This window comes from Pseudonaja textilis, chromosome 1 (genome assembly GCF_049901715.1).
Source record: "Pseudonaja textilis isolate UNSWEBS1 chromosome 1, rPseTex1.2, whole genome shotgun sequence".
NCBI lineage: Eukaryota > Metazoa > Chordata > Lepidosauria > Squamata > Elapidae > Pseudonaja > Pseudonaja textilis.
In genome coordinates, this window is record NC_141990.1 from 178224474 (window position 1) to 178250526 (window position 26053).

The 26053-nt window shown below is 37.2% G+C and overlaps 1 protein-coding gene across 3 annotated transcripts in view; it reads left to right on the plus strand.

Moving 5' to 3' along the window:
* Positions 1-26053, plus strand: part of COL5A2 (collagen type V alpha 2 chain) — a 174246-nt gene that overhangs the window by 127292 nt on the left and 20901 nt on the right. For all 3 annotated transcript variants that reach the window (XM_026696925.2, XM_087919820.1, XM_087919821.1), the window contains exons 18-42: positions 572-625; positions 5689-5787; positions 7697-7741; positions 7829-7927; positions 9563-9616; positions 10681-10788; positions 12712-12765; positions 13252-13350; positions 13626-13679; positions 16380-16478; positions 16562-16615; positions 16728-16781; positions 17485-17538; positions 17779-17832; positions 19325-19369; positions 20295-20393; positions 21695-21802; positions 21930-21983; positions 22665-22718; positions 22829-22882; positions 23459-23512; positions 23717-23824; positions 23916-23969; positions 24158-24211; positions 25681-25842. In XM_026696925.2, the coding sequence (XP_026552710.1) occupies positions 572-625; positions 5689-5787; positions 7697-7741; positions 7829-7927; positions 9563-9616; positions 10681-10788; positions 12712-12765; positions 13252-13350; positions 13626-13679; positions 16380-16478; positions 16562-16615; positions 16728-16781; positions 17485-17538; positions 17779-17832; positions 19325-19369; positions 20295-20393; positions 21695-21802; positions 21930-21983; positions 22665-22718; positions 22829-22882; positions 23459-23512; positions 23717-23824; positions 23916-23969; positions 24158-24211; positions 25681-25842 (1827 nt within the window). The remainder of the gene's footprint in view (positions 1-571; positions 626-5688; positions 5788-7696; positions 7742-7828; positions 7928-9562; positions 9617-10680; positions 10789-12711; positions 12766-13251; positions 13351-13625; positions 13680-16379; positions 16479-16561; positions 16616-16727; positions 16782-17484; positions 17539-17778; positions 17833-19324; positions 19370-20294; positions 20394-21694; positions 21803-21929; positions 21984-22664; positions 22719-22828; positions 22883-23458; positions 23513-23716; positions 23825-23915; positions 23970-24157; positions 24212-25680; positions 25843-26053) is intronic.

Here is a 26053-nt window from a genome sequence, read left to right on the forward strand (position 1 = left end):
GAACCGGTTGTTAAAAAGTTTGAATTCCACCCTTGCCAAGCTGCAATAGTTCCCAGCATGAAAAGTGGTCAGGCTGTATCTCTTTCTATGCGGTTGTTCAAAGACCAGGAATTAGTCTGATAAAAGTTGGTAACAATCCTGATCCAATACTGCAGATATGATTGAATGCACAGATCCACGAAATTAAATACTTAGCAGAGAGATCTGCAACTTTCACTTTGCCCCACATGAAAAAAAAGTCTATATTCATTCATAAAGAAATGTGAAAAAAGAATTCAATGAAAATGTTACCCATCTCTAATCTGAGCCTAGTCATTCCATGTACAGAACATTTCCCAGCATGAAACAATATACCAGTTCCATTCCATTGCATTGTTAAATATTAATAATAAAATTATAGTCAAAATCTTACCATTCCTTTTCCACAGGAAAGGCATGAATAAAATAAGAATAAGCACCTATACACAGTGCTTCTTAAAGCTCCCTTCCGCACTGAAAACTGTTTTAATTAATGCTCTTGCAAGAATATTTAGAGTATTTGTCATTGATGCTCAACATCTCTTCTTTATAGGGTCCTCTTGGTATACCTGGTTCATCAGGTTTTCCTGGCATACCTGGCATGAAGGTAAGTGTTTTTTTTTTGACTTTATTAATCAGTGATGGAATGTAGAGTTAGATGGTAGCCCTTGGTCAGCCTTGGCTCAACAACCATTCTCAAATGGACTTACTTAGTACTTGAATAGAAAATCAACAGGAAATTCAGACTAGGTAGAGACTTCTAAAAACTTGCAAAAGTTGATGATACATATTTTCAATAGTGCTGCTAAGAAAGATACATATGTCCATATAGTATGGATAGCAGGAACAGAGCTCAACTTGTAGGATACTTCATTTTCATACAACTGGTAAAGAAGCCAGTTTGGGGTAGTGATTACAAAGTAGGAGATTGTGAATTCTAACCCCATTTTAGATGCAAAGCCAGCCACTCTCTCTCAGCCCTGGGAAATAGGCAAGGGGAAACACTTCTGAAATCTTATCATGAAAACTGCAGGTACTTGTCCAGGCAGTCCCAAGGAGTCAACACTGACTCGAAGGGGTGCACACATACATGGACACATACCATAGTGGGAATGGCAGTAGGAAATAAGATTGCTCATAATGAAAGCCTCTTAATTTAGAAATTATTTCTCTGATGTTATGAACTGTTCCACTGATTAATTGTTCTGTCAGGAAATTCCTCCTTAGTTTTAGGTTGGATCTTCTCTTGATTAGTCTCCATCTATTGCTTCTTGTCCTATTTTCAGTTGCCTTGGAGAATACATTGACCTTTCATCTTTGTGGCAGCCCCTCAGATATTGGAATACTGCTATGTTACCCTTAGTCCTTCTTTTCATCAAACTAGACAGATCCAATTTCTGCAACCATGAACTGTTAACAGAATAGCAGAGTTGGAAGAGACCTTGGAGGTCTTCTAGCCCAATACCCTGCTCAGGCAGGAAGCCATATACCATTTCAGACAAATGGTTGTCCAATCTTTTCTTTAAAACTTCAAGTGTTGAAGCATTCACAACTTCTTCAGGCAAGTCATTCCACTGATTAATTGTTCTAATTGTCATGAAATTTCTCCTTAGTTCTAGTTGCTTCTCTCCTTGATTAGTTTCCATCCACTGCTTCTTGACCTGCCTTCAGGTGCTTTGGAGAATAGCTTGACTCCTTCTTCTTTGTGGCAACCCCTTAGATACTGGAACATTGCTATCACGTTACCCCTAGTCCTTTTTTTCATTAAGCTAGACATGAAAGGAAAGGACTAGGGGTGATATGATAGCAGTTTATCACATTCTGATTTTGGAAAAGAGGAATAAACTCTATCAGGGATCCCAATTTTAGGGACATGTACTCACTAGAAATGAATGAGTTGATAGAACCTTTAGTTAATTTATTTCTCATGTTCTAGGTCTAGATGGACTCTTATGCTTGCTAGGATTTTGAATGGTTTGGGGAAGAGTCAACATTATAGAAAGACCACACATTCTGCTTTATTACTAAAACTATAGATTCAAACAAGGGTTTAGTACTAGTTCCTAAAACTTGGCTTGTACAGGACTGATTAAGCCTGAATTCAGACAAAATGCTGTTTGCTCAGCATTTATTTTTTGTCCTCAAATGACCAAATGACCTATCACAATTGTAGATTTTTTTCACTAGCAAGAGGAGAAGCCAAGTAGGAGATATTAGTATGCTGAAAACAGTGTTGCTTTGTGAGAATATTGCCCTAAAGTCCCTCCTAAAAGAACTCTGCAAAAAAGTTTGTTAGCCAAGTATTCTGTTGCAGCTCCAGATGTGGTTGGATGTAATTTGAAATGGGAGATGGGCGTGAACGAAGGACAAGCAAGTATATCACATGTACATCCAGTTATGAAGTGAAGAGGCCTGTTTCTGAGATAATCACGTAGAGATAATCAGTTAGATGAAATAAACTTAACTTTACTTCCCAATATATCCTTTTAAAATTATTATTTTTTTACTATTGTGAGTGTGATGTTACTTATTTGAACAGATCTGGTTGCAACATCCTTTAGGAAGCTGAAACAGCTGGAAATGCAATCTATTTAAATGGACGTTGGCAGTGCTCTTTGGATTCGGTGCACGGAATAATAAACAGCAGAAAAGCTGAGAACAGCCAGAATTTATTACTTATTTATATGGTGTCATTGACTGTCTTCTTCTCATGCAGTCATAATGCCTCTCCTCCCAGCTGCAATGCCTAAACAAAATTGAGGAGAGGTTATTTAGTGTAAAGAATTGGAATAGAAAAAATGTTTCATGTCTTTGACACTGGAAGACCTTCCATGGGTTGGCACTGCAGTTCCCAAAATCTCCAACCAGGGGTGCTGCTAGCTGGGAATTATTGGCTTCACTCATCTGAAAGTGCAGGTTGGGAAAAACTGCCCTAAATAATTTGTCTTATTTAACAGTCTTCTTTAGCTGCCCTTGAATACCAGTAGCTGAGTATTCTTTATTCCTCTAGATGGGATGTTTGCGTGTGAGAGAGTGAAGTTAGGGTAGCTGCCTGTGTTTTCCGAAGTAATTTTCCCCCTATGATTGGGGAAGGTGTGTACTGTAGTAAAGTACAGGTAGTCCTCAACTTACAACAGTTCATTTAGTGACCATTCAAAGTTACAACAGCATTGAAAAAAGTGACTTACGACTGTTTTTCACACTTATGACCATTGCAGCATCCTCATGGTCACCTGATCAAAATTCAGATGTTTGGCAACTGGTTCACATTTATGATAGTTTCATTGTCCCAGGGCCATGTGATCACCTTTTGCAACCTTCTAATAAGCAAAGTCAATGGGGAAGCCAGTTTCACTTAATAACCACGTTACTAACTGAACAACTGCAGTGATTCCTTTAACAAGTGCGGCAAGAAAAGTCATAAAATATGATGTAGCTCACTTAATAAATATCTCACTTAACAACAGAAATTTTGGGCTCAATTGTGGAGCCTCACATTGAGCATAACCAACATTTGTGATAGAAAAGGCAACCTGGCCATTATTTAGACTACTGTTTCTCAAACTCAGAAATTTTAAGACATGTGGGCCTCAACTCTCAGAATTTGGGAGTGCTGACGGGGGTTCTGGAAGTTGAAGTCCACATATCTTAAATTTGACAAGGCTGAGAAGCCCTAATTTAGGCCAAGGCAGCAGTATACAGCTGAGGTCCCTCCATTAGACCCTGCAAACCTTATTGATTTTGAAAACCTAAGCAAAGTCAGCTCTTGTTAGAAACAGATAGGGAGAATGTAAGAAAATTTCAGGGCTATAGACCGAACTAGGAAGTTTTTTTTAAAAAAAGGAAGGAAGGAAATGTAAACCATTTTTGTATTCTTACCAAGGAAACAATGAGTTCATGGAGTCACCAAAAGTTGAGCTTGAGCTGGAGGGGAGACTAGCATTTATGCTGTAATGTATGTTCCCTGACAACGTACAATGAGAAATGAGAGTATAGACATAACTTCTCTCAGATTGTGTATTGCACTATTTATGACTATTAAACAAGTCTTAGGGGGTGTCTTAAAACAGGCTGGTAGATGAGCTGAGGAGTAACTTTTGTTTCATTCTTCTTTGCTGTCTCTGAGAATTTTTCAGGGCTAAATTTCTGAGATGCAATCTGGCAATTGTAATAGGATTTGGTCAGTTATATCACATAGTTAAAGTTCTTGGATTTGCTTCTTCTAGACATTCCTTATCTCTGATATTTGAAGGAAAGAAGTACAAATGTATTATTGTGGCATACTGTAATAATGGTTGTTGGATTGAAGTTTTCTGTGCCTTGAAATGATGAAATCCTATGTAACATTGCAAGCATTAGTTAACCATGGTCTTGGAGAGAAAGGATAAAACGAATTGGTCCAACAGATGCTCTATGTATTTATAGTTGGCAATTTTCACTGAACGAGAACTTAATTGCCAATGCTGTAATTCAGTGGATCAAATAATTTCTCTAAACATGTATAATAAAGTAAGGCCAAAATTGAACAAATGTCTAAAGGAAATGCACGACTTTCCTGTTTTTTTTTTAAATTGGAGGCAAGTCCCTTTGTTTTATAGATTAATAGAATGATACTACATTATATTAACAATCACCACAAACATCCATAATATCCTATCTCCATTATTCCAATTCATTTATTAATTGCATGGGATTAACATGATTTGTATATGAATACAGTAGATAGAGCATATGAGCTTTACATGGTTCCCAGTCTCATTTTTGTAGCTCTAGGAATCTTCCAATATCATTGTGCCAAAATTTTATGGTAAAACACCGAATAACAAGAGCAGTTTTATATGTTTTTAGTCAAACAATGTCTAATTAGAATGTCTCCTGTGTGGTTCACATACCTATTTTAATTAGACAAATTACTATGCAAAGGTCATTCTTTAAAAAAAGCTATCAGTTATATCTCATCTTCCTTCCTCCCTCCCTCCCTCCTTCCCTTGTGATTATGGTGTCACATACCCACAGCTCCCTGTAGTCTTTAGAAGCCAAAAAAGAAAAAAAAAAGAATGTAAAGTGATGATGAGGAGGAGGATGAGATGAGGAAGAGGAGGTTGCAGCACTAGCAACCATTTCTAGCCATAAAATAGTTGTTTATTACACTAATTTCACCATTAAGCATTATTTATCTCATAGTATAAGTCCACGTATAAGTACTTGAGTCCACTTTTTCCAAAGTCACATGATTTTATAAAACAATAGCACAAAACAGTTCAACAGAAAATGAAAAATAATCTCAGTGGTTTTTTTTTTCAAATCCCACCTAAGATGGTGACTTTGGAGTTGTGAGCCTGAATGGATTTTGATCAGATCATGTAATGGGGCTGAAAACACTTTATTTCTGTGCTAAAGGACAAAATTAGAGCCCACAATTCCTTATATAAAACCCAGATAGATTTAATACTGCATTAGCACAATGGTAAAATTATATACCACACTTAGACTAGCTTAGGCAATTCAGATAACTATGAGGAACAGCTAGAAGGTAGAATTCTATTGCATTATATCAATTTTAACTCTAAATAAGCACTTCTTTAAAAAAAGCACCTTCAGTTAATGAGAGGCTTAATGGTTAATATTAATATTGCATTTTCTATTTTCTTTTTTAATGTGAAACTTCAGGGTGAAGCTGGTCCTACAGGTGCACGTGGTCCAGAAGGTCCTCAAGGACCAAGAGGAGAAACGGGTGCCCCAGGTCCCCCAGGATTATTTGGTCTTCCTGTAAGTTTTTCAAACTGTCATAAATTACGTTTGGAGCTATTCATCCCTGACTGGCTGCTAGGCATCATTCATAAATGTACAGAGATAGAAGTATAGTATACACATGGAAAAATGTGTGTATTGTCTCCACAAAAAAGAATATGGAGAATGATTCATACAAAGCCTGAAATGGATTGCAAAAAAAGTTAAAGATGGTTGTAATCACATAAACAGAAGCACAGGTAATAAAAGAAATCACTTAGCATGTCCTAGTTTTTGATATAACAGGGGATATCATCTTCTGTGTCTAGTCACATTGCCACAGGATAGTAGAAAAGGCTTAAAAGTAAAAACTACTTTTGCAATATGTAGCTTAAAGCAGTGTTACAATAATTTATTTGCTTAGGATAGTCAGATATTTATTTATTTATTTGTTTGTTTGTTTGATTTATATTGCCGCGTATTCGCCCATGGCGACTCAAGGCGGCTTACACAATGTAAAATCATATTTGAAACAAAAAATAAAAATAAAAACAATAAGAACTAACAAAAAGAATCAAATAAATTAGTAAAGTACAAAAGAACAAAATTTGGGAAAACAAAAAACAAAACAAAACAAAAAAACAACTCCCCAACCCCACCCCGACAACAGTGGGTCACACTAGCCACCAGATGGGTTCCATCCCTCTCTGGGTTCCCCAGGCCTGCTGGCAAAACCAGGTCTTCAGTGCCTTTCGGAATAGTATTAACGAGGGGGGCATTCTAATCTCTGGGGGAATGATGTTCCAGAGAAATGGAGCCACCACAGAGAAGGCCCTTTTTCTAGGTCCCATCAGGTGTATCTCCCTCAGGGGTGGGACCCGTAGCATTCCCTGCCTCCTTGCTCTATTGCAGATATACGTGCATTAGCTGAAAATTTATACATCAGCCAATATGCATTTTCTTTGTATCTTTCCATACTATATACTTTCCATATGGATGCATTTTTATATGGTTTATTTTCTTCTTGGGACTAAATCACATATTCTGGAGAAGTTAGGGAATCTGAAGGATACGTTTTCTGATCCAAATTGCTGTGCACGCAAGTATGAAATAGGTCAGTTTGTTTAAAAATGTAGACCAGATGAAAATTTCTGACGTTCTTTCACCTTGTAAGAATTGCGTAAAACTTATAGTTTTTCAAAGAACTGTAAGAGTTCCCCAGAATAGGCAAGTTCCAAAAACCTGAAACTGTTTGCATTTAAGTTGTGAGGCATCTTAAGACATTAAGACATCTAGATATTTAAAAACACTTATTTTACAAGTAGTCCTTGCTTACTGACAGGTTGCTTAGCAATCATTTGAAGTTACAATGGATCTCAAAGAATGTATTTGTGGCCTTCATTAATTCTGATCCCCACCTTGCATTTTGGACATTCAGTAACCTGCCTACATTTAGAGATGTTTGCGGCATCCTATGGTCAGATGTTCATAGTTTACTTCTTTTTTTTTTTTGCTAGATACTGTCAATTGCTTCCATTTCCCAACAAAGAACACCTATTGTGTTTTCTTTACAGTCATAAAATGTCATAAAATAATATTGGTCACATGATGGCCCAGTTAATTAAGCCTGAATAACTGAAGCTAGTTCAGAATCTTAAGATTCTTGATATTTTTAGTTCATGATTTTAGAGTAGTTGCCTATGGAAATCAAAGGACAGATGTTGACAAAATTCTAGACTGTGACCAACTGGAATTGATATTAAACAGCTGCCTCCAATCTATATTTTTCAGAAATTAAATCACTTGGTATTTAAGAAATTGACATTTGCATGTAATATTTCAGTCAAATTGGTACATAGAAATGGCCATGTTTGATGAAATTACAATAATATGATGAAATTAATCTGAATTAATTAATTAACTACATATCTGTTTTGTGCTATTTTAGGGTGCTTTAGGTACGGATGGTTCCCCAGGAACAAAAGGGCCTTCAGTAAGTAACTGACCTAAGCAAATACTCTTTTTGAGACTTTATATTCCATTCCATGGACACTGTTGACCACATCAATATATCTCACAGGGATCTCCAGGAATTTCAGGGCCACATGGCTTACCAGGTCCACCTGGTTCTCCAGGACCACAAGGCAGCACAGGTCCTTCTGGCATTCGAGGACAAATGGTAATGATTTGAAAAATCAGAAATGGTAAAAATTTGCATTTAATGCATATTTATTTATTTGGGGTTTTATACCCCATCATAATCCTGACAGTCAACAAGATTGAAGCACCCATGGTAATAATGCATTAAAACTGTGGTAATTGTACAAAAAATAGGTAACAATACTGAGACTACTGGATCAATGTGTCTCAAAGGTTTATTTTCCAAAAGGCAACTGAATTTCCTTGGTTTTTTTAAAAAAAATGTTTCACTTTTCATCCCAGAAGCTTCTTCATGGGGAACTGAAGAAGCTTCTTGGATATGAAGCAAAACATTTTCAAAAAATCAATAAAGTCCAGGTGCCTTTTGGAAAACAACCACTGGGACAACTGTGACCTGGATGACTGAGAATCTCCATAGACTACTAGAACAATAAAGTGTGTAGTACTGGTATTATATAGCTATAAAACCGTGATGGTGAACCTATGTGGAATGCAGAGTCCTCTCTGTGGGCACTTGGGCTGGCCATCTGGTCTTTGTGGGCATTGGAGCGCCAGAAAATGGCCTGAAAAACGGTCTGAAAACAGTCCAGAAAATGGCCTGAAAATGGCCAAAAACATTTCAGGCCATTTTCAGGCCATTCTTTGCGTTGTTTTGGGGCCATTTTGGGGAGGCATTTTCAGGCTGTTTTCCACCAAAGCGGCCCCCCAAATGGTCTGAAAATGCCCCCCCAAACAGCCTGAAAACAGCCCAAAAATGGACAAAAAGCAGGCATGCATGTACTGGGCAGTTAGTCTTCGGGTTTCCAGCACTCTTGCACATTCCGTTTTGGGCACTGCTATAGAAGCTTTCATTTGTTAAGTAACAGAGGTGTCAAACTTGTGGCCTGTGGACTGGATGCATCATGTGCTGGCCATGTCTGCTCCCAGATTACCAAAGGAGAAAAAATTATGCATCATGTGACAACAATGTGTTGTTGTGAGTTTGACACCACTGATCTAAGAGCAGCTGCTCACAAAGGGAAAAACTCTTTTTCTGGAACAAATGTCAGTTCTCTGTTGACTTGCTAGCTTGTTTATTATTTATGTTTTGATTTATGTTCCATCTTCCTGCAAATGGGGCCCTCAAGAGAGTTAGCAATCTAAACTGAATTCTTGTTAACAGTAACAGAGTTAACTTTAAGAATAACAGACTAAGAATAGATCTATTTATTAGAACAATCACATGACTTGGGGGAATATTTTCTATAAATTGCAAGGCACCAGGTACTCATGAGACTGAGGTTGGAAATTTGAAGCAAATTTAAAGGAGCTTCTTCTGTAGATAGTAGTGACTGAGCAATTTGATACTGAGATGAGCAAAGTGTTTTGAAGTGTTTTGTGTTTTGAATATGAAACCAACATTTTAAACTTTTAGGAATTGCAGACAATAATCCATGTCTTCTTTATTTACATGGAACAAGACTGACATATCTGCATATGATTATAATATTATTGAACAGATGATGTGGATTATATTATACTATGGTCTGTACTGCTGAAGAAACCATGAATTTGGCCTATATTAATACATAGACATGGAATCATAAAAGTTGTTATACTTTCTGTCACTTTGAATAATTCAGATCATTATTCTAATGGTGATACTTGCTTTCAGGGAGATCCTGGTGTTCCAGGTTTCAAAGGAGAAGCTGGCCCCAAAGGAGAGCCAGTAAGTTTTCAAAATATAATCTCTAGAAACCATCTTTAAAATGTTCCTTTATAAAATAACGTGCATATTTTTCTGTGACTCAGTTCTGTCCTTAATGTATCACAAACTGTATGGTTGTTTTTTTTCATTATCAATTATTCATTAATACTTATTAGAGCTTTACTTTTCTCCAGAACCTTAGGGTGACAAAAAAGCAGTCCATTCTCCCATTTTTTCTGCATCTTATGAGATAGTTTGAGCAGTGGGATAGTGGGAGATGGAGGGATAGTTCAAAATTCTCTAGTAATTTTCTATGCCTGAAGCTGGATTTTAATCTGAATCTCCCTGATCTTAGTTGCAAACTTTAAATATTAATTGTGCTGTCTCATTGACTTCTTCATATTGCAAAGGAATACCATTTTTCATTTTAAGTAAATAAATATGAAACTTGGCTTAAAGTTTCCTTTTCTTTTAAATATTTATTTGATTTAAAGGGGTGATTTGGAAATTTTTTTTAAAAAACCCACAAAAATAATTCTCCCTTTCTTGGGAAAATAATTGATAATGTAACAAAGGAGTGATCCTAATTTCCCACTTTCAGTGCAATCAAAAAGTCTTTGTAACAATTTTTAAAGGTCATGTCCACATGACATCATTGCTTTCTCATCTGTCAAGGTGACCTAAGGTTGTTAGCATCAATTTTTTTATATCCATGCCTCAAATCTATTTCATAAATATCAACAATATTAGAAAATCCATATTCACCTAATAAACTCTTCCTTGATTATTTCAAATCACTATTCACAATTCCATCATTCAATTATTATTCCAAAACTAATTGCAGAATTAATTTCTCTTAGTGCAATTGGCCAGTGTTCTAGAATAAATAACTTATATTTTGGAATATACACAAGCAAAAAAGCATTTAAAAGAATGTTTGCAGAAATGATATATTTTTCAAAACCTTTTTCAATAAATATAATTGGATTTGAAATGGGGCATCTGTATTTGTCTTGTGTCAATGGCAGCATGGTTGAATGGTGGTTTTGTACATTTTCTTTATAAGTGCAAATGTTTTTCACTAGGGTCCCCATGGCCCCCAAGGACCAATTGGACCTGTTGGTGAAGAAGGGAAAAGAGGTCCTCGTGGTGATCCAGGATCAGTTGGTGTCCCTGGATCTGTTGGAGAAAGGGTAAGAATAATAAGGAAAAAAATCTCAGTAGTTTAATGGTGAGTTATTTTGGGAATAGCTCTGTTTAGTTTTGCGTTGAAAGTAGAATATCCAAAAGATTTCCAACTATGGTAGCAAAATTATGGTTTGGATCTTGACTTTGACCCTTCAAAGGAAAGTGTGCTAGATTTCTAACTCAGTTTGTTGCTTTGTAGGAAAATCTTATCAGATTTTTCGAAAGGCATATATGGCTTCATTTTTCCTCACAGGGAAAAAGAAAGTTTTTGAATAATTTGGATCCAATTAGCAACTTTCTCCAATAATAGTCCAAAATCTGTTACTAAGAGTCGCTAATATCTGAACTAATAGGATCTGAACTAATAGAATCTGAGCAACGGTGGCATAATGGTTAGATTGCAGTACTGCAGGCTACGTCTGCTGACTGCCATCTGCCTGCAGTTTGGCAGTTTGAATCTCACCAGTTTCAAGGTTTACTCAGCCTTCCATCCTTCTGAGGTGGGTAAAATGAGGACCCAGATTGTTGGGGGCAATATGCTGACTCTGTAGAACTGCTTAGAGAGGGCTGTAAAGCACTGTGAAGTGGTATGTAAGTCTAAGTGCTATTACTAATTCCTATCTGAACTTCCTAGAGTGATCCAACTGAGTTTTTTATAATGAAAAAAAATGTATATAAAGTTCAGAACAGCAAAACAATTTTAAAAAATGGACATATAGGACATTTGGTCCAGTGTAGTCATGTCATATAATTATTGTAAAAAAAATCTAAAATGTACCCATATCCATAAATATCACCTGGCAAAATGTCATTTTGTTTGAGAATTACAGAGAGAAATTCCTTCTTAGCTTTTAATTGGAGGAAGAAGGTCGTTTTAGCAATGTGGTTGTTTTCCATTATTTAAATAAGTGACGGGGTTGATTTCTAAAAACCTCCATGGCAAGCATTCACTTTTATAATTTGTTTGGTTTGTTTGCATTTTTATTTATAGTATAGGTTTTTTTATTGACTAGAATAAAAAATGTTGTGAAAAATTGTATCATATGGTCATTATCATTATTATAACTATCAGATTTCTGCATATCTTATGATGATGATGTTGATGATAAGAATAAAAATAAGAATAAGAATAATATTCCTAGCGTTATTCCCACAAGAGCAGGATCCATTTTTCGGATTGACAAAATGCCATCTTGCATTATCAAATCATTATCTGGGACATGTCTGCATTTTGACGGAGATGGCTATATTGTATATTACAACCACTGATTACCACAAAAAATTGACCCACTGGCTTGTTGCCTGGGTCTGGTGTCAGTTTGGTCTGTGTTCAGCTCAGCAATGCCTTGGCAGGTGGGCAGTGTCCAGCAGCAGCACTAGGAGGAATATGCCTTACCACCATGCTATATATTTAAATATATTTGTTTATACATATTATTATAGCCATTTATGGATAATGATCCTGGATAAACTTAGATTTCACTAAGGAGTGGGCTCATCAGCACTTCCTAGATTCAGAGGGGTCTATTGGATATTGGTAATCCTTTGGCATTTTTTATTCTTTGAATGTTTTTCCCCCAAATACAATGTATTTTAGCAATAGCAAGAGTACTTAACGTTATATACTACATTATAGTGCTTTACAGCCCTCTCTAAGCAGTTTACAGAGTCAACATATTGCCCCCAACAATCTGGGTCCGACCTCAGAAGGCTGGAAGACTGAATCAAACTTGAGCCTAGTGAGATTTGAAATGCTAAATTGCAGGCAGCCGGCAGTCAGCAGAAGTAGCCTGCAGTACTGCACTCTAACCACTGTGCCACCACAGCTTTTTTTAAAACAGTATTTTAAACATAAAAGGAAGCTTAAATGTCACAAGCATGGATCATACATGTCATTCCATTTTAAAAAAAAGTTTTTGTTTCCATAGGGTCCTCCTGGTAACCGTGGCTTTCCGGGATCTGATGGTTTGCCAGGACCAAAGGTGAGTTAATAGGAATGTAAGGATTATTAAGATATTTTTTGATAGGACGTATATTCTAGAAATGTAATAGGATACAAAATAGTGCATCTTGCAAGGAATTTAATGTCATACCCTATTTTCTCTTTTCAGAAAGTTTCCATTAACACACACACACACACACACACACACACACACACACTCCCAGGGGTACCTCATCTGGTAGAAAGATGTTGCCATTGATGATTTAAGAGAGGCAATTTTGAATTTAGAAATTAGCCAAGAAACCCCATCTGTTTATTTGCTTTTAATTGAACTTGCTTCCTTGATGCATGTTTCTTAACAAAATAGCCTGAAATAACTTGTTCTGTAAGAGCTGTCATTGGGTAGCTCAGAAATCATTTGAAAATAAAACCCAAATACCCATGAAATCACCTCCATCCCAACACATACACTTCTAATTATACCTGCAATGCCACAGAGTGATCTTGCTTTTGATTTCCTTTTCAGGGAGCTCAAGGGGAACGTGGTCCTGCGGGGGCTTCAGGCCCTAAAGGAAGCCAAGGGGATCCTGGTCGCATGGGTGAACCCGGTCTCCCAGGTGCCAGGGTAAAGAAAGAATAATAATCCTACTCTACATCCAGAATGAACATGTCTAAGAAATGAAGATGACTATTCAGATCCACAAGTCTCGGCTAATTTATGGGAGTGCACTGTATAAATATTAATATCATTTAGGTCAAAAGGAATGCAGGATTGTAGATGTCAGATACTGTAAAATAGTATGAATTTGGATAGCTTGTTCTTATGAATATGTGTAATTTTTGGATGAAAATGATAACCGAGTGCCAGAAATAGCATTGTTTTGTATGCTATTTTTACAGGGTCTGACAGGGAATCCAGGAGTCTCAGGTCCAGAAGGAAAACTTGGTCCTTTGGTAAGTAAATTGAGACATTTGTGAGAGAATTTAGTTGATTTGTGTCTAAATCTATTTGTTTAAAAAGGCAAAGTAATTGAGTGGGATCCTGGTTCTTGATATCCTTATTCTTGCTTTCCTTCTGTATCCTTCTCAATGATACTTTAGAAAGAAATTCTCATGAGGATAGGAAGAAACCGGGAACTTTTTATCTGAGAACCCAACCTGGGGAAGGAGGACATAGGAGTGTTTTTTTTTAAAGGCATCAAGCTAGAAATTAGGAATCCCCAAATTCTAGTCTTGCCTTGGGCATGGAAGCCAATCAGGTGACTTTGGCAGGGTAAACCACTTGCAGAAAACTGCAGGGAATCATTAGGATTCAAGATTCACTGGAAAGTAAAAACTAAACTAAACAACACCCCAACCTTTAGTTGAAGAATTGTTTATATGGAACATTTTAAAAGTTAAATCTTCTTTAATAGTTTCTTCAGATATAAATTTGCTAAACTGAGGTTAACTGTAGCTTAATGTACACTAATTAACATTTAGTTTTAGTTACATTAACATTAGAATAGAATAGAATTCTTTATTGGCCAAGTGTGATTGGACACACAAGGAATTTGTCTTGGTGCAAATGCTCTCAAGTGTACATTAAATGTTAATGTAACTAATTAACATTTAGCTTAAAATGCCAAAGATTGAACTGTAATATCATTAGCTACGGGAGCAAGTAAAACCTAGAGAGAGCCAAATTCAGAGATTTGGTATCTTTGAATACCAGAGGCAAACCACGAGAGTATTGTCAGAATAACAAAGAGTGAGCAGCTCTGAATTTAAACTCCCCAATTCCTTTTGTCTTTTCACTTTTTATTGTTTTTTTTAATGCACACATTCAGACAAATGACAAGTGGAAACTATTAATCCAGGGCCGTGAACATCAGATTTCCAAAAGTTATTTCCTTCAGTCCCCTTCCCTGTTTCAGATGCATGCACACCCGACTTGAAAAGGTTCTCTGGATTTCTGATTCTGTTACACCAGTAGCGTGATTCATCGTATTTCATGATGCCAACAGTTTGAGTGGTTTACTAATGTTGATGTCATCTGTGTAACTGAAACTTTAAATTATAAACAGGTAGTCCTTGACTTACAACAATTCATTTAGTGACTGTTTGAAGTTACAACGGTGCTGAAAAAAGGGACTTACGACTGTTTTTCACACTTACAACTTTACAACAACCCTGTAGTCAAGCGATCAAAATTCAGATACTAGGCAACTGGCTCATATTTATAGTAGTTGCAGCATCCTCGGGTTATGTGATCCCCTTTTGCGACTTTGTGACAAGCAAAGTTAATGAGGAAACCAGATTCACTTAGCAGCCATATTACTAAATTAACAACTGCAGTGATTCGCTTATCAATTCTGACAAGAAAAGTCTTAACGTGAGGCAAAACTCACTTAACAAAAGTTTCACTTAACCACATAAATTTTGGGCTCAATTGTGGTCGTAAGTTGAGGATTACCTATATATTAAGTGTGAGTTGATTTCGATCAGGAAATACTATAAATAATTAATCAGTATTAGAACAATGATATCGATATAGGAATAGGAACAGTAATTTACTGTGAATACTTTTTATCCTTTTTGTAGTTCTGGGAAGGTTTTAAGATTATAGAGTATTATTAGAATGAAAACACATGCTGTCAGCAGGGTGGGATTCTACTGGTTTGGACTGTTGTTATGAATCTGTGCAGTTCAGAGAACCAGCAAATCGTGCCCCCTCCCCACCTCCCCTTCCCAGTCAGTCCTTATCACTCATGCGCAACATTGCGCCCATGCCCAACATTACCGACTGCGTTCTTCCCCGCCCAGTCACTCCTTAAGGTATTTCTTTTTTTCCCCCTCCCAACAATCAGCTGTTCCTATGATCAGCTGTGCCGGGATTCCCCTTGCTTACTTACTGCTTCACCCAGGAGGCTCCCCTGAGGGCCAGGAAGGCCAAAAATAGAGGGGGGGCCAGCTTCCCCTGCCCCATCCATTTTTTGCCTTCCTGGGCCCCAGGGAAGCTTCCTGGGAGCAAAAATTCCACCCCCAGGAGGCTCCCCTGAGGCCCAGGAGGTCCCAAAATGGAGTTCAGGGGGTGCTGTATACCTCCGCTATGCTCTGTTTTTTCCTTCCTAGGCCTCAGGGAAGCCTTCTCGGAGCAAAAATGCTCCCCAGAAGGCTTCCCTGAGGCTAAGAAGGGGGAGAGATTTGCTGCCAAAAAAGCAATGTTCACCCAGTCACATGACCACACCCACCTAGCCCACTGAACCAGTTTTTACAAAATTTGAATCCCACCCCTGGCTGTCGGTTTACATAAATGACATGGTATGTAGAGTTGGAATTATTCAAAGGGCTCTTCCTCGCCTTATCTTTATTTTTCCCAAAATGGAGGGAATGGAGCTGTGTAATTAGTCTTTTATTCATATAACCTATAATCAAAATTAATAGCATTTGTGGTTATTATATCCCGGTATGTTTTGCAGCCATGGGCTAACAAACATTTGAAATGCTAAAACAAACTAACCATTTTGTGATACATGCTTCTACCTTTCCAATTTAATTTTCCAAAAGATGCCACATTGATTTGTTTGCATCCTGCATTGATGATTCTGCAACTAGTTTTACACACAAACACAAATACACTCGCACAAGATTAAATGTTTGATGTTCCCTTAGGGTGCTCCAGGAGAAGATGGTCGGCCAGGTCCTGCAGGTCCAATTGGAATTAGAGGCCAGCCAGGCAGCATGGGTCTTCCTGGACCAAAAGGGAGCAGTGTAAGTATTGTGCTTCAGAGGTTCACCATATTTACAAAATTGTGTAATATTATTAATAATATATTAATAATATATTTAAATAGGGGGATCCTGGAAAACCCGGGGAAGCGGGAAATGCTGGTGTCTCGGGGCAGAGGGTAAGTATAATTTTATTTTTTGTTAGAAAGTTCTAAACCATAGCATTTATAGTGCATGAGTTTATACATATACATGTCACCTTAATCAACTTTATTTATTATACCATTTTAGGGGGCACCTGGTAAAGATGGTGAAGTTGGCCCCGCTGGTCCTGTTGGGCCCCATGTAAGTTCCATCTGAATATTTTTGGTGCAAAAAAATATTATTCAAAATTAATGTTTTTGAATGGCACTGATATTCCAACAGAATAAGAATCCTGTATATTCTGTAGATTCTTATAAATGCATGATCATTTATTTGGTAAATTCATTTTTAAAGGCATGATGTGGTAGACAACTATTGGAGGGTAACACACATTGCTGAAATACAAAGGCAGAATATTTGCTAATCAGTTCTTTTGTCAACAAATCTTTACTTAATCCATATCAATTGCCACATATGTTATAGCATACCGATTTTTAAAATGTTAAAAGGGAACATCCCCGCCCCTTCACTGAAATATTGAAACCTAGGGCGTCGATCCTGGCAACCCAGATGTTTTATTTTATTTGTTCTATGAACTGCTGATGCATAAAAAAATGGATTTAGAGAAAAGGAAAACCATTCCTAATCACTTGTCACAACAACCAAATATCATATAAATTCAAAGGGGAAACTGTCTGAATAAATAAAGCAGTAAGCCAAATTAACTGTTTAACTATGTGAATATTAGCAGCTTGTTTTATCAGCCAAATTGCAGTAAGTTTGGGGGAGCAATAACAAAAGAACAATATCTTCCTATGATTGCATCAAGATATTGAAACATGTATGATTAAGCTGTCATGGTAGTACCATGTGAAATCATTTTAAAAATATTTGTTTTTTGTAGGGACCAGCAGGAGACAGAGGAGAACAAGGTCCTCCAGGTCCCACAGGTTTTCAGGTGAGTCTTTCTGAAATCAGTGTAATCAATGTAAGCCATCCAAGGGCTTTGGGATTGTTGTTATTATTATGAGTAAAACAAATGTAATAAAATAACTGCCAAAGTAATGACCACCATGTTTTTGGAGTACTTATGAATTATTCTTTGTGCTCAAATTAAAATACCACTGAAGCGGTATTTTCAACATATAATCCAAGATAAGCTGACCATGTGATTTGTTTTTGGTTTATTTCCTTGTAGGGTTTACCAGGTACCCCAGGCCCTCCAGGAGAAGGGGGAAAACCAGGTGATCAGGTACCTGTTTAATAATGGTTTTGTGTGATTGATTAATTTTGAATACTTTTAACTAATTCATTTCTTTTTTTTAACAGTGTTAACTTTTTTTTATAGTGTAAGCCATGCAGTCACCGTATCAGTAACACAGGGAGCATAGTAATGAAATGAAATAAATAAATATTTCTACAGCTGTTTTTCCCCACAGAAGTTATGCTTTTGAGAGAATATATATTGTCATGGGCAAGTGGGGTGGGAATGTCAAATGTGTACAACATGTATTAAACTTGTCCAGGTTGATGGGGAAAAGCAGAAAATGTAATTAAAAACTGGAAATGTCAAATGTTTTGTCCTCACAATTACAGAAATTCCTTCCTTCCTTCCTTCCTTCCTTCCTTCCTTCCTTCCTTCCTTCCTTCCTTCCTCCCTCCCTCCCTCCCTCCCTCCCTCCCTCCCTTCCTTCCAGAGAAATGTCAAGTAGAAGACATTTTTGTTGGCCTTTTAAATCACTTCCTCTTTCTTTGATACCAAGACACTCCAGTTGCTGAATTCATCTGGCTGTAGGAATAAAGGGAGAAGATATTTCAGCAACCAAGAACAAAAACCCAGAGTCACAACACAGTAATCATCCTGATGAGCTTGCTTTCTGTACAGCTGTTCCTAGATACAGCTGGGGTGCAAGTAGGGAGCGTTTTTTTGGTCCAGCCTCTTGCACACGAACGTTTTAGATCAGTCCCTCTTCTCTGGAAAGGATGGCTGGGACCTTGTGAGCCTCTTGAATATCTAGGACATCTGGAAATGTCCTCGATAGGAACAGGAAATGTCTCAAGTCATCTCAGGAACTCTCCTCTAATTCTTTGATAGCATGGAAGAACATTAGATACTGTTCTAGGAATACCCTGCCTCCTAACCTCCCTCACATTCCTTGCTGAGCTTTTTTTAAAAAAAAGATTTAAGTCTTTTAAAAGATTAGCACATTTTCCAGAGAGAAGCTCCTATTGCCCTGGGAATTTTTATTAATGGGGACAAACACAGCATCAGTAATTATATATGGCAGTACATGGATCCCCTCTTTCATAATTTGTTGTATAGTACCAATAAAGCTAGCTGTCTGTCTGTCTGTCTATCTATCTATCTATCTATCTATCTATCTATCTATCTATCTATCTATCTATCTATCTATCAGCAGAATACTTTTGAGATATTATGCTTAATGTTGCTTCTGTTGCTGATTTTTTGTTGTAATTCTGGAAGATCTGTGACTATACCTTTCTTTCTCTACCCATTGCAATTCCTCATCCTAACTAAAGGGTAATTGTTGGGAAGCTTCCAATGTATTTGGTCTTATACAGTAGTTATGAAGAGGAATATAGTGAGAAGAACACACAACTTACTATCTTTGGCACTATTACTATGTTTTTAAGATCACCAATAACTACTCCCTAATTCTCTCTCTTCGTCTCTCTGTATGGAGCTAGCAATAATATCTCTCTCTTTTTAATAATTGTTTTAGGGTGTTCCTGGTGATCCCGGAGCGCCAGGCCCCTTAGGTCCAAGGGTAAGTTCGATTTCTTAATAATGACTTTTCAGAGAAAATTTTCAGAGTATTTTTTAAATTAATTTTGGAAGAAAAACAATCATGTGTATTATACTAGTGAGTTGCAGAAATCCCTAAAGGGCAAGTTGAATGCATTACAGTTTCAATTCATTATAATATACACATTCTCCCCAGTGCTCTGATAGTCAAAAACAAACAAACAAAACAAAACAAACAAACAAACAGGTCCCTGTGCAATGTTAGATTGTGCAGGCTTTGGGTCCATTTATCTGAAATATTTTGAATCTTTGATTTTTCATTTCAGTGGGACTCTATCACAGATTCTAGAACCCTCTGTATTAGCAGTTTGTTTCTATTTATTAATTGGTATGCTTCACTTATATTGCTTTACCTATTTAAGTGCTGTGTACATCACATTGTATATGTAATTTGTGGATGCTTGCCATTCAGGTACTAGCTTGATGCAGACCCACTTAGCTCTAGAGAGGAAAGTTCCTCAGAAGAAACCCCAGCAATTTTTATAACCATGTGATGTGTTTACAGTTTAATGAGTTCTAACACCTCCACAACTTATAGCAATTATGGGAAACTGTTAGGTTTATATGAGACGTGAGATTGTTGTACAAAATCTGCAGAGATGGCATCTCCAGGCAACCTGCTGCTGCTCCTTAGTATTTTGATCCATGACTTGGCTGGCCATTTTGGCTGAGTTCAAGTTGAAATTTAAACAATGTAAAGGCCCTCAGATCACTATCCCTTCAAGTGGAAGGGCAGTTTTTAATATTCTGTTAAAAATGTTGCCAATGTCAGCAGGTTTATCCTTTTTTGTGTGTAAAATTCATTGCTAGCATATATGGAATGAGTTATTACTTCTTAGATGGAACTACATTTACAATTGCTAAACTATTTGAAATGCTATTTCCAGGGAGAACGTGGCCATCCAGGTGAAAGAGGAAACCCAGGATCATCTGGTCTTCAGGGGGAAAAGGGTATGGCTGGAGGTCAAGGTCCTGATGGTCCAAAGGTAAGCAGTGCCCATATATACTATAAGTGGGTATGCATTCTGCATGCACCATTTGTCTGCATATAGAGAGAGTGGATGATGCAGAACAATGCTTATAGCAGTGTTCATTAACATAGAGATATGGACAGTTTTAAAATGAGCTTGACTCCTGACAACTGCATCCATGAAGGTTTTTTTTTCCTTTGTGGGGGCAATGTTACAAGTCACAGACTAGTCAACAAATCTGGAATTTCCAATTGGATGCTCACACAAGGTACAAATCAGTAGTTACAATAAATCATTTTTATACAGCTTAAGGTTCTTGTGGATCTCATTAACTTTATTTTAAGATGGTTGGTAAGTTCATTTTAATGTTATATAGAGAGTAGAAAATAGTACTAGTAATATGTGTAGGCCAAATGAATTCACTAATCAAGCTGGGATTATGCCAAGACTGGTTTCACTCCTTTTCTGTCTTAAAAGGCTTACAGAGCAAAAAAGATCCCACTACATGAAGGCCATGCAGTTATGCTACTTAGAGATTAAGCTCTGCTAGTTCTGGAGGAACTGTTTTAGTTTAATCATACCATGAAGATTGCATTTCAAAAAAGAGATAAGTCCAATTGCTAGAAGGCAGAGAGGCATGGACTTTAAATTAAAAATACAAGAGAGGAATAAAACAAAACTAGGGGCTTTTATTTATTTACTAATATGGAGAATATAACATTTGTCAAAATTGAGTTTCTCTAAAGATTATATCAATGAGATTATATAAGTGATAGCATTTTGATGCGCTGTATTACAATCATTTTCCTATGGATTTATTTCATATTACATTTGTTCCCAATTTTATTTTGATAATATAAGAGCTAAAATGAAGGGAAAGAACTCAATTTATACATACCTTGACAAACAAATCAGATTTGTGATTCTCAATTGTAAGAAAGTACAACATTTTGGTTTTAGGAGACAGATCTAATTGAGATCCATTCCGAAATAGCTCTGCTGAACGACCACATTCAGACAACAAAACATCGGTCAAGCCACAGTTTATAGAACACCATTGTATTGCTATTTATGGCTGCATTTTGATGCTCACAAGTCGAAGAAATCTGAGCTATTTTTCAATTTAGAAGAAATGTTGATTCGTTATGGTGCATCCCAACAGGACATTTATGTGTTCTGGAGATGGGGAAATGCACCCACCAAGGCAAGGAGGGCCTGTCCAATAGATAGAGAGAGAGAGATAGGCAGGACTCCAAATTGGTTCCCTTCCATAAAATTACCTCCTGCCTTTTAACTTCCTTTTCCTTTTGTTTCAGGGAAATCCAGGCCCTTCAGGAGCATCGGGAGATCAGGGCCCTCCTGGTCTTCAGGGGATGCCTGGAGAGAGAGGCCTAGCTGGAACACCTGGCCCCAAGGGTGATCGGGTAAGCTTGTTTAGAAATGTCCATGACTTCTCTTTTCTGTAGGAGGATTTCCCCCCTCTTTTCTACAACCTTACACCTTTATATAATTATTTGGAAATGACTCGAGTTTTCCTTATGCTTTTTTCAGGGCAGCGTAGGAGAAAAAGGAGGCGAAGGCACCGCTGGCAATGATGGGGCCAGAGTAAGTGGAAAGTCCTCTTTTTTTGCTAATAATGCTGGGTCTTAATGAGAGATTATAACTAATAGTGTTGCAATAGTGGCAAATATTGGTAGCTCGGGTGTAGGATGCGGGTAGAGGTTCGTTCTCCAAGCTTGTGGGTTGGTTTCTGAACGTTTAGTTACCAGGCTAGGTAACATCTTCAGTGGAATTTAGGGTATGTCAGTGTCAGTGTTCTGTTTATAAGGGCTTCAGGTGTGGGTATGTCAAGTGAAGGTCTTGTGATGGGTCAGCTGTGAATCATCAGTGAATCTTGTGATGGGTCTTGTGATAAGGAGATAACATCAGGTCAGGTTCAAACCCACGTAACAAAACGTTCAGAAACCAACCCCAAAACTCAGAAAATTAACCTTCCCCCTCAACTAATAGTGTATTGCAGCATATTTTTGATACCACATGTTAGTAAACCAGAACTGATTTGTGGTAGGAGGTCACATGCTATAAGTGTTTGAAGGCACCAAATTCCATTCCAAATAAAGTGTTCTTCTGATTTATTAGGGTTCTTAGCTCTTATTCTAGCCTAGCCTCATAAATATCAGTGGACCAGCATGGCTTTCTTTTCTGAAGAAAGTTTAAAAAAAAACCAAGAGCTTCTACATACAATGAAAGATTGCTTGTCTTACTGGAATTATGATTATCTCCTAGGGACTCCCAGGTTCATTAGGCCCAAATGGCCCCGCAGGTCCGGCTGGTGAAAAGGTAAAACAGTTAGTAGAACTATCAACTATGGAGTGGGTTTATGATGATGTTATAGTACAACTCTTCAGGACTATGTATGATAAAATCTCATAACCTTTTTTCAATTTAAGGGTGAACCTGGTCCTCGAGGTTTAGTTGGCCCTGCAGGCTCTCGTGGAAATCCTGTAAGTAAAGAATCACATTGTCTGTGTTTTCATAAGTTGGGTGTTGGTATTGTTATTATGTACAATGACAATTTTTTTCACTGCTTTTTCTATTTACCACTCATTCATTCTCTCTTTCCCTCCTCTCTTTCCATAAAACTGCTAAATGAAAAGAATAATGGCTGCTTATCAAATTATAAAAGAATATATCATTTTGAATATAACTGTATAATATTTTTATAATATTGGATAGTTTGCATCAATTAAATCATATATTAAAGCATCATAATTCTACATACCATATATTCTTAGGAAGAGTCAGATTTCCTGTTCTAGCATTTATAGAATTCCAGGTGGTGATGATGATTGAAACATTTTAAATATATTATATCATCTATATATGTATATGGTTGTTTATTGATACCATTAATTGCTTCTGCAAAATATATTCTGTAGATGTATCTAGCATAACCAGCTTATTTTTTACCAGAATAAATCATGAATTGTTGAAGTTACATCATAAAAAATAGCAAAAATTGTATGTTTTAACGTTTCCTTTGGAACCTACTTTCCGTCTTTCTTTCTTTTTCCTGCTAGGGTTCCCGTGGTGAAAATGGCCCAACTGGTCCAGTTGGATTTGCTGGCCCTCAGGTGTGCAGTTTCTTTGAAGCTTTTTTTTTGAACCTGTGATTTCAGAGAAGGAGAACTATGTTGCAAGGTTCTTAAACACGAGGCATATGCTGGGCCTTTTTTTTTAAAGGAAAAAAACATTTGTATTAGTTAAAAATAACATTCATAACATAGGCTTGGAATAGATGAAAGAACTGGATTGGTCATTTCTCTGAATGTTTCTAGGGCCCTGATGGTCAACCTGGTGTGAAAGGTGAACCTGGGGAGCCTGGGCAGAAAGGAGATGCTGGATCCCCAGGACCTCAAGGTCTTTCAGGTTCTCATGGTCCACCAGTAAGTAAACATCTCATTGAAATAAAACTCTCCTTCCCATCATTTGCTGTGGCAGCTGAATATTAATCTTCTTTTTCTTATTTCCACTCAGGGCCCTCCTGGGGTTCATGGACTCAAAGGAGGCCGTGGTACAAAAGGACCCCCTGTAAGTTGATTGAGCAGAGTTCCTATGAGTAAAGTTCTAGCTTTTATTTTGATTGGGATATCTATGACTTTCTTAGCACTTTTGTATATTTCAGACATGATGTTTAAGTCTTTATACAGTAAAGAATGCTTGTCAACATAGTACATATAAATGTTTGCTAGGTCCCATGTATGTTTATTTATTTCTAGGGTGCTACAGGTTTTCCTGGATCTGCTGGAAGAGTTGGACCCCCGGGACCTACAGTACGTTAGATGTTTAATTAGATATATTACAGTAAGGATTTTATTTAAAACAAGTATTGTAAAATAATGCAAACATAGCGAAGATCAAATGATTTTTTAAAATATCATTTGTGTCCCATTTTGTGTTAAAATAGGCAGAGGCAGAAAATTGATCCTCGAGGTATTGCTGAACTACAACTCCCATTCATCAATGCCAAAAAAAATGGAGGGGGGAGGTTGGAACTAGAGATTCAGGATCTCAGGTTTCCAGCCCTTGAGATAATATGTCAATGTGTTATAGTAGATTATGAATTATATGGAGAAGATTTCTCCACTATTACTCTGCTGGTGCTCTTAGGCCAAGTCAGTGGTTCTCAACCTAGGGTCTGCAGGCCTCTGGGGGGGACTGCAGTGTCATCACAGGAAGTCCACGAAGGCTTGAAGAAATGTTATGATTTAAATCTTGAATTAAGTCTTGGGGATCCGTGGACAAGGTTTGTGGCCAGAAAAGGTATTTAAAGGGGTCCATGGTGAAAAGATTGAGAACTACTGGGCCAAGTTATTGTCCTTCACTCAGTGCAGGATTGTCATAAGACTGAAAGGGTAGAAACATGGGCATCTACAGATGGTGGGTAGATACCTGCAGGTTGATGAACATGGTGTCACAACTGGACTGGAGTTTCATTTGCAGCACTGTGACCAACAACTTGCTGATTTTTTAAACTCTCTTTATATATGCTCTTAGGGGAAAGATGATACCAGTATTAATATCAATAAAGATGTTACACACTCTAGTTTATGGATAGAGATAATGTTGCACAATATACTTTTTATGAGATAGATATTGCTAAAGTGCTATTTCATTTGGAAGGAAATTCTATTTTGAATGCATGAAGCACTAAATTTAGAGGTTGGATGAATTCTGTCACCTGGCTCAAGACTGTACAAAAAGTTTATTGGAACTCTAAAACTTTAAGGACTTTCTTGCATTTAAAGAAAAAAAAAATACGTGTCCTATGTGTATTGATATATTGAGTAGTAAGCAAGTGAGTCTTTATTGTGGTCTTTGACCTGCTTGAGAATATTTCAGCAAAGGGATAAGAAACAGTAATATTAAAATCCAATTTTTTAAAAAAAGATTAAAATTATTTACAGTATGTGAATATTGAGGTCATACACAGGATTGTATTTAATAATTAGGGAGTATTTGACAATAATTGAATGGCAATTGATTACATTTTCAATGCATGTAATATAAGTAACATAATTATTTCTTAGAAAAGCACGATGAAAAAACCTAGAAATATATAGTACATTTTTTGTGAGGCTTAGATCAGGTCTGGAAGTGATCAGCGTAAGAATGAAAAACTACTGATCAAATAGGAAGCATCCTAGCTATGTTCTAGAGCAGTAGCATGCTGTAAAATGCAATAAAGAAAAGAAATTGGATCACTGACCTGTCTGTTTTTAACAGAAGCTTCTTTTTTCAGGGAGCTCTTGGTCCCGTTGGGCCTCTTGGTGAACCAGGCAAAGAAGGTCCTCCAGGTGTTCGTGGAGATCCTGGTTCTCATGGCCGAGTAGGAGATAGAGGCCCAGCAGGACCACCTGGCAGCCCTGGAGACAAAGGAGACTCAGGAGAAGATGGGCAACATGTAAGTAGAGGGTGAGACTGGGAAGTAGAGAAAAGCTTATGTTTGCAAACGAGGTATGGAAACTTTCCATTCTTTTTTCCCTCTAGAATTTAGTTATTCATATACCTTTAGAAGTGAACCAAAATTATCTCATTACCAGGAGCTACAAAGCCTACAAGAATATATTTTATGGTGATATTTATAATCTGTGATATGGTTGCCTTTTTTGTTT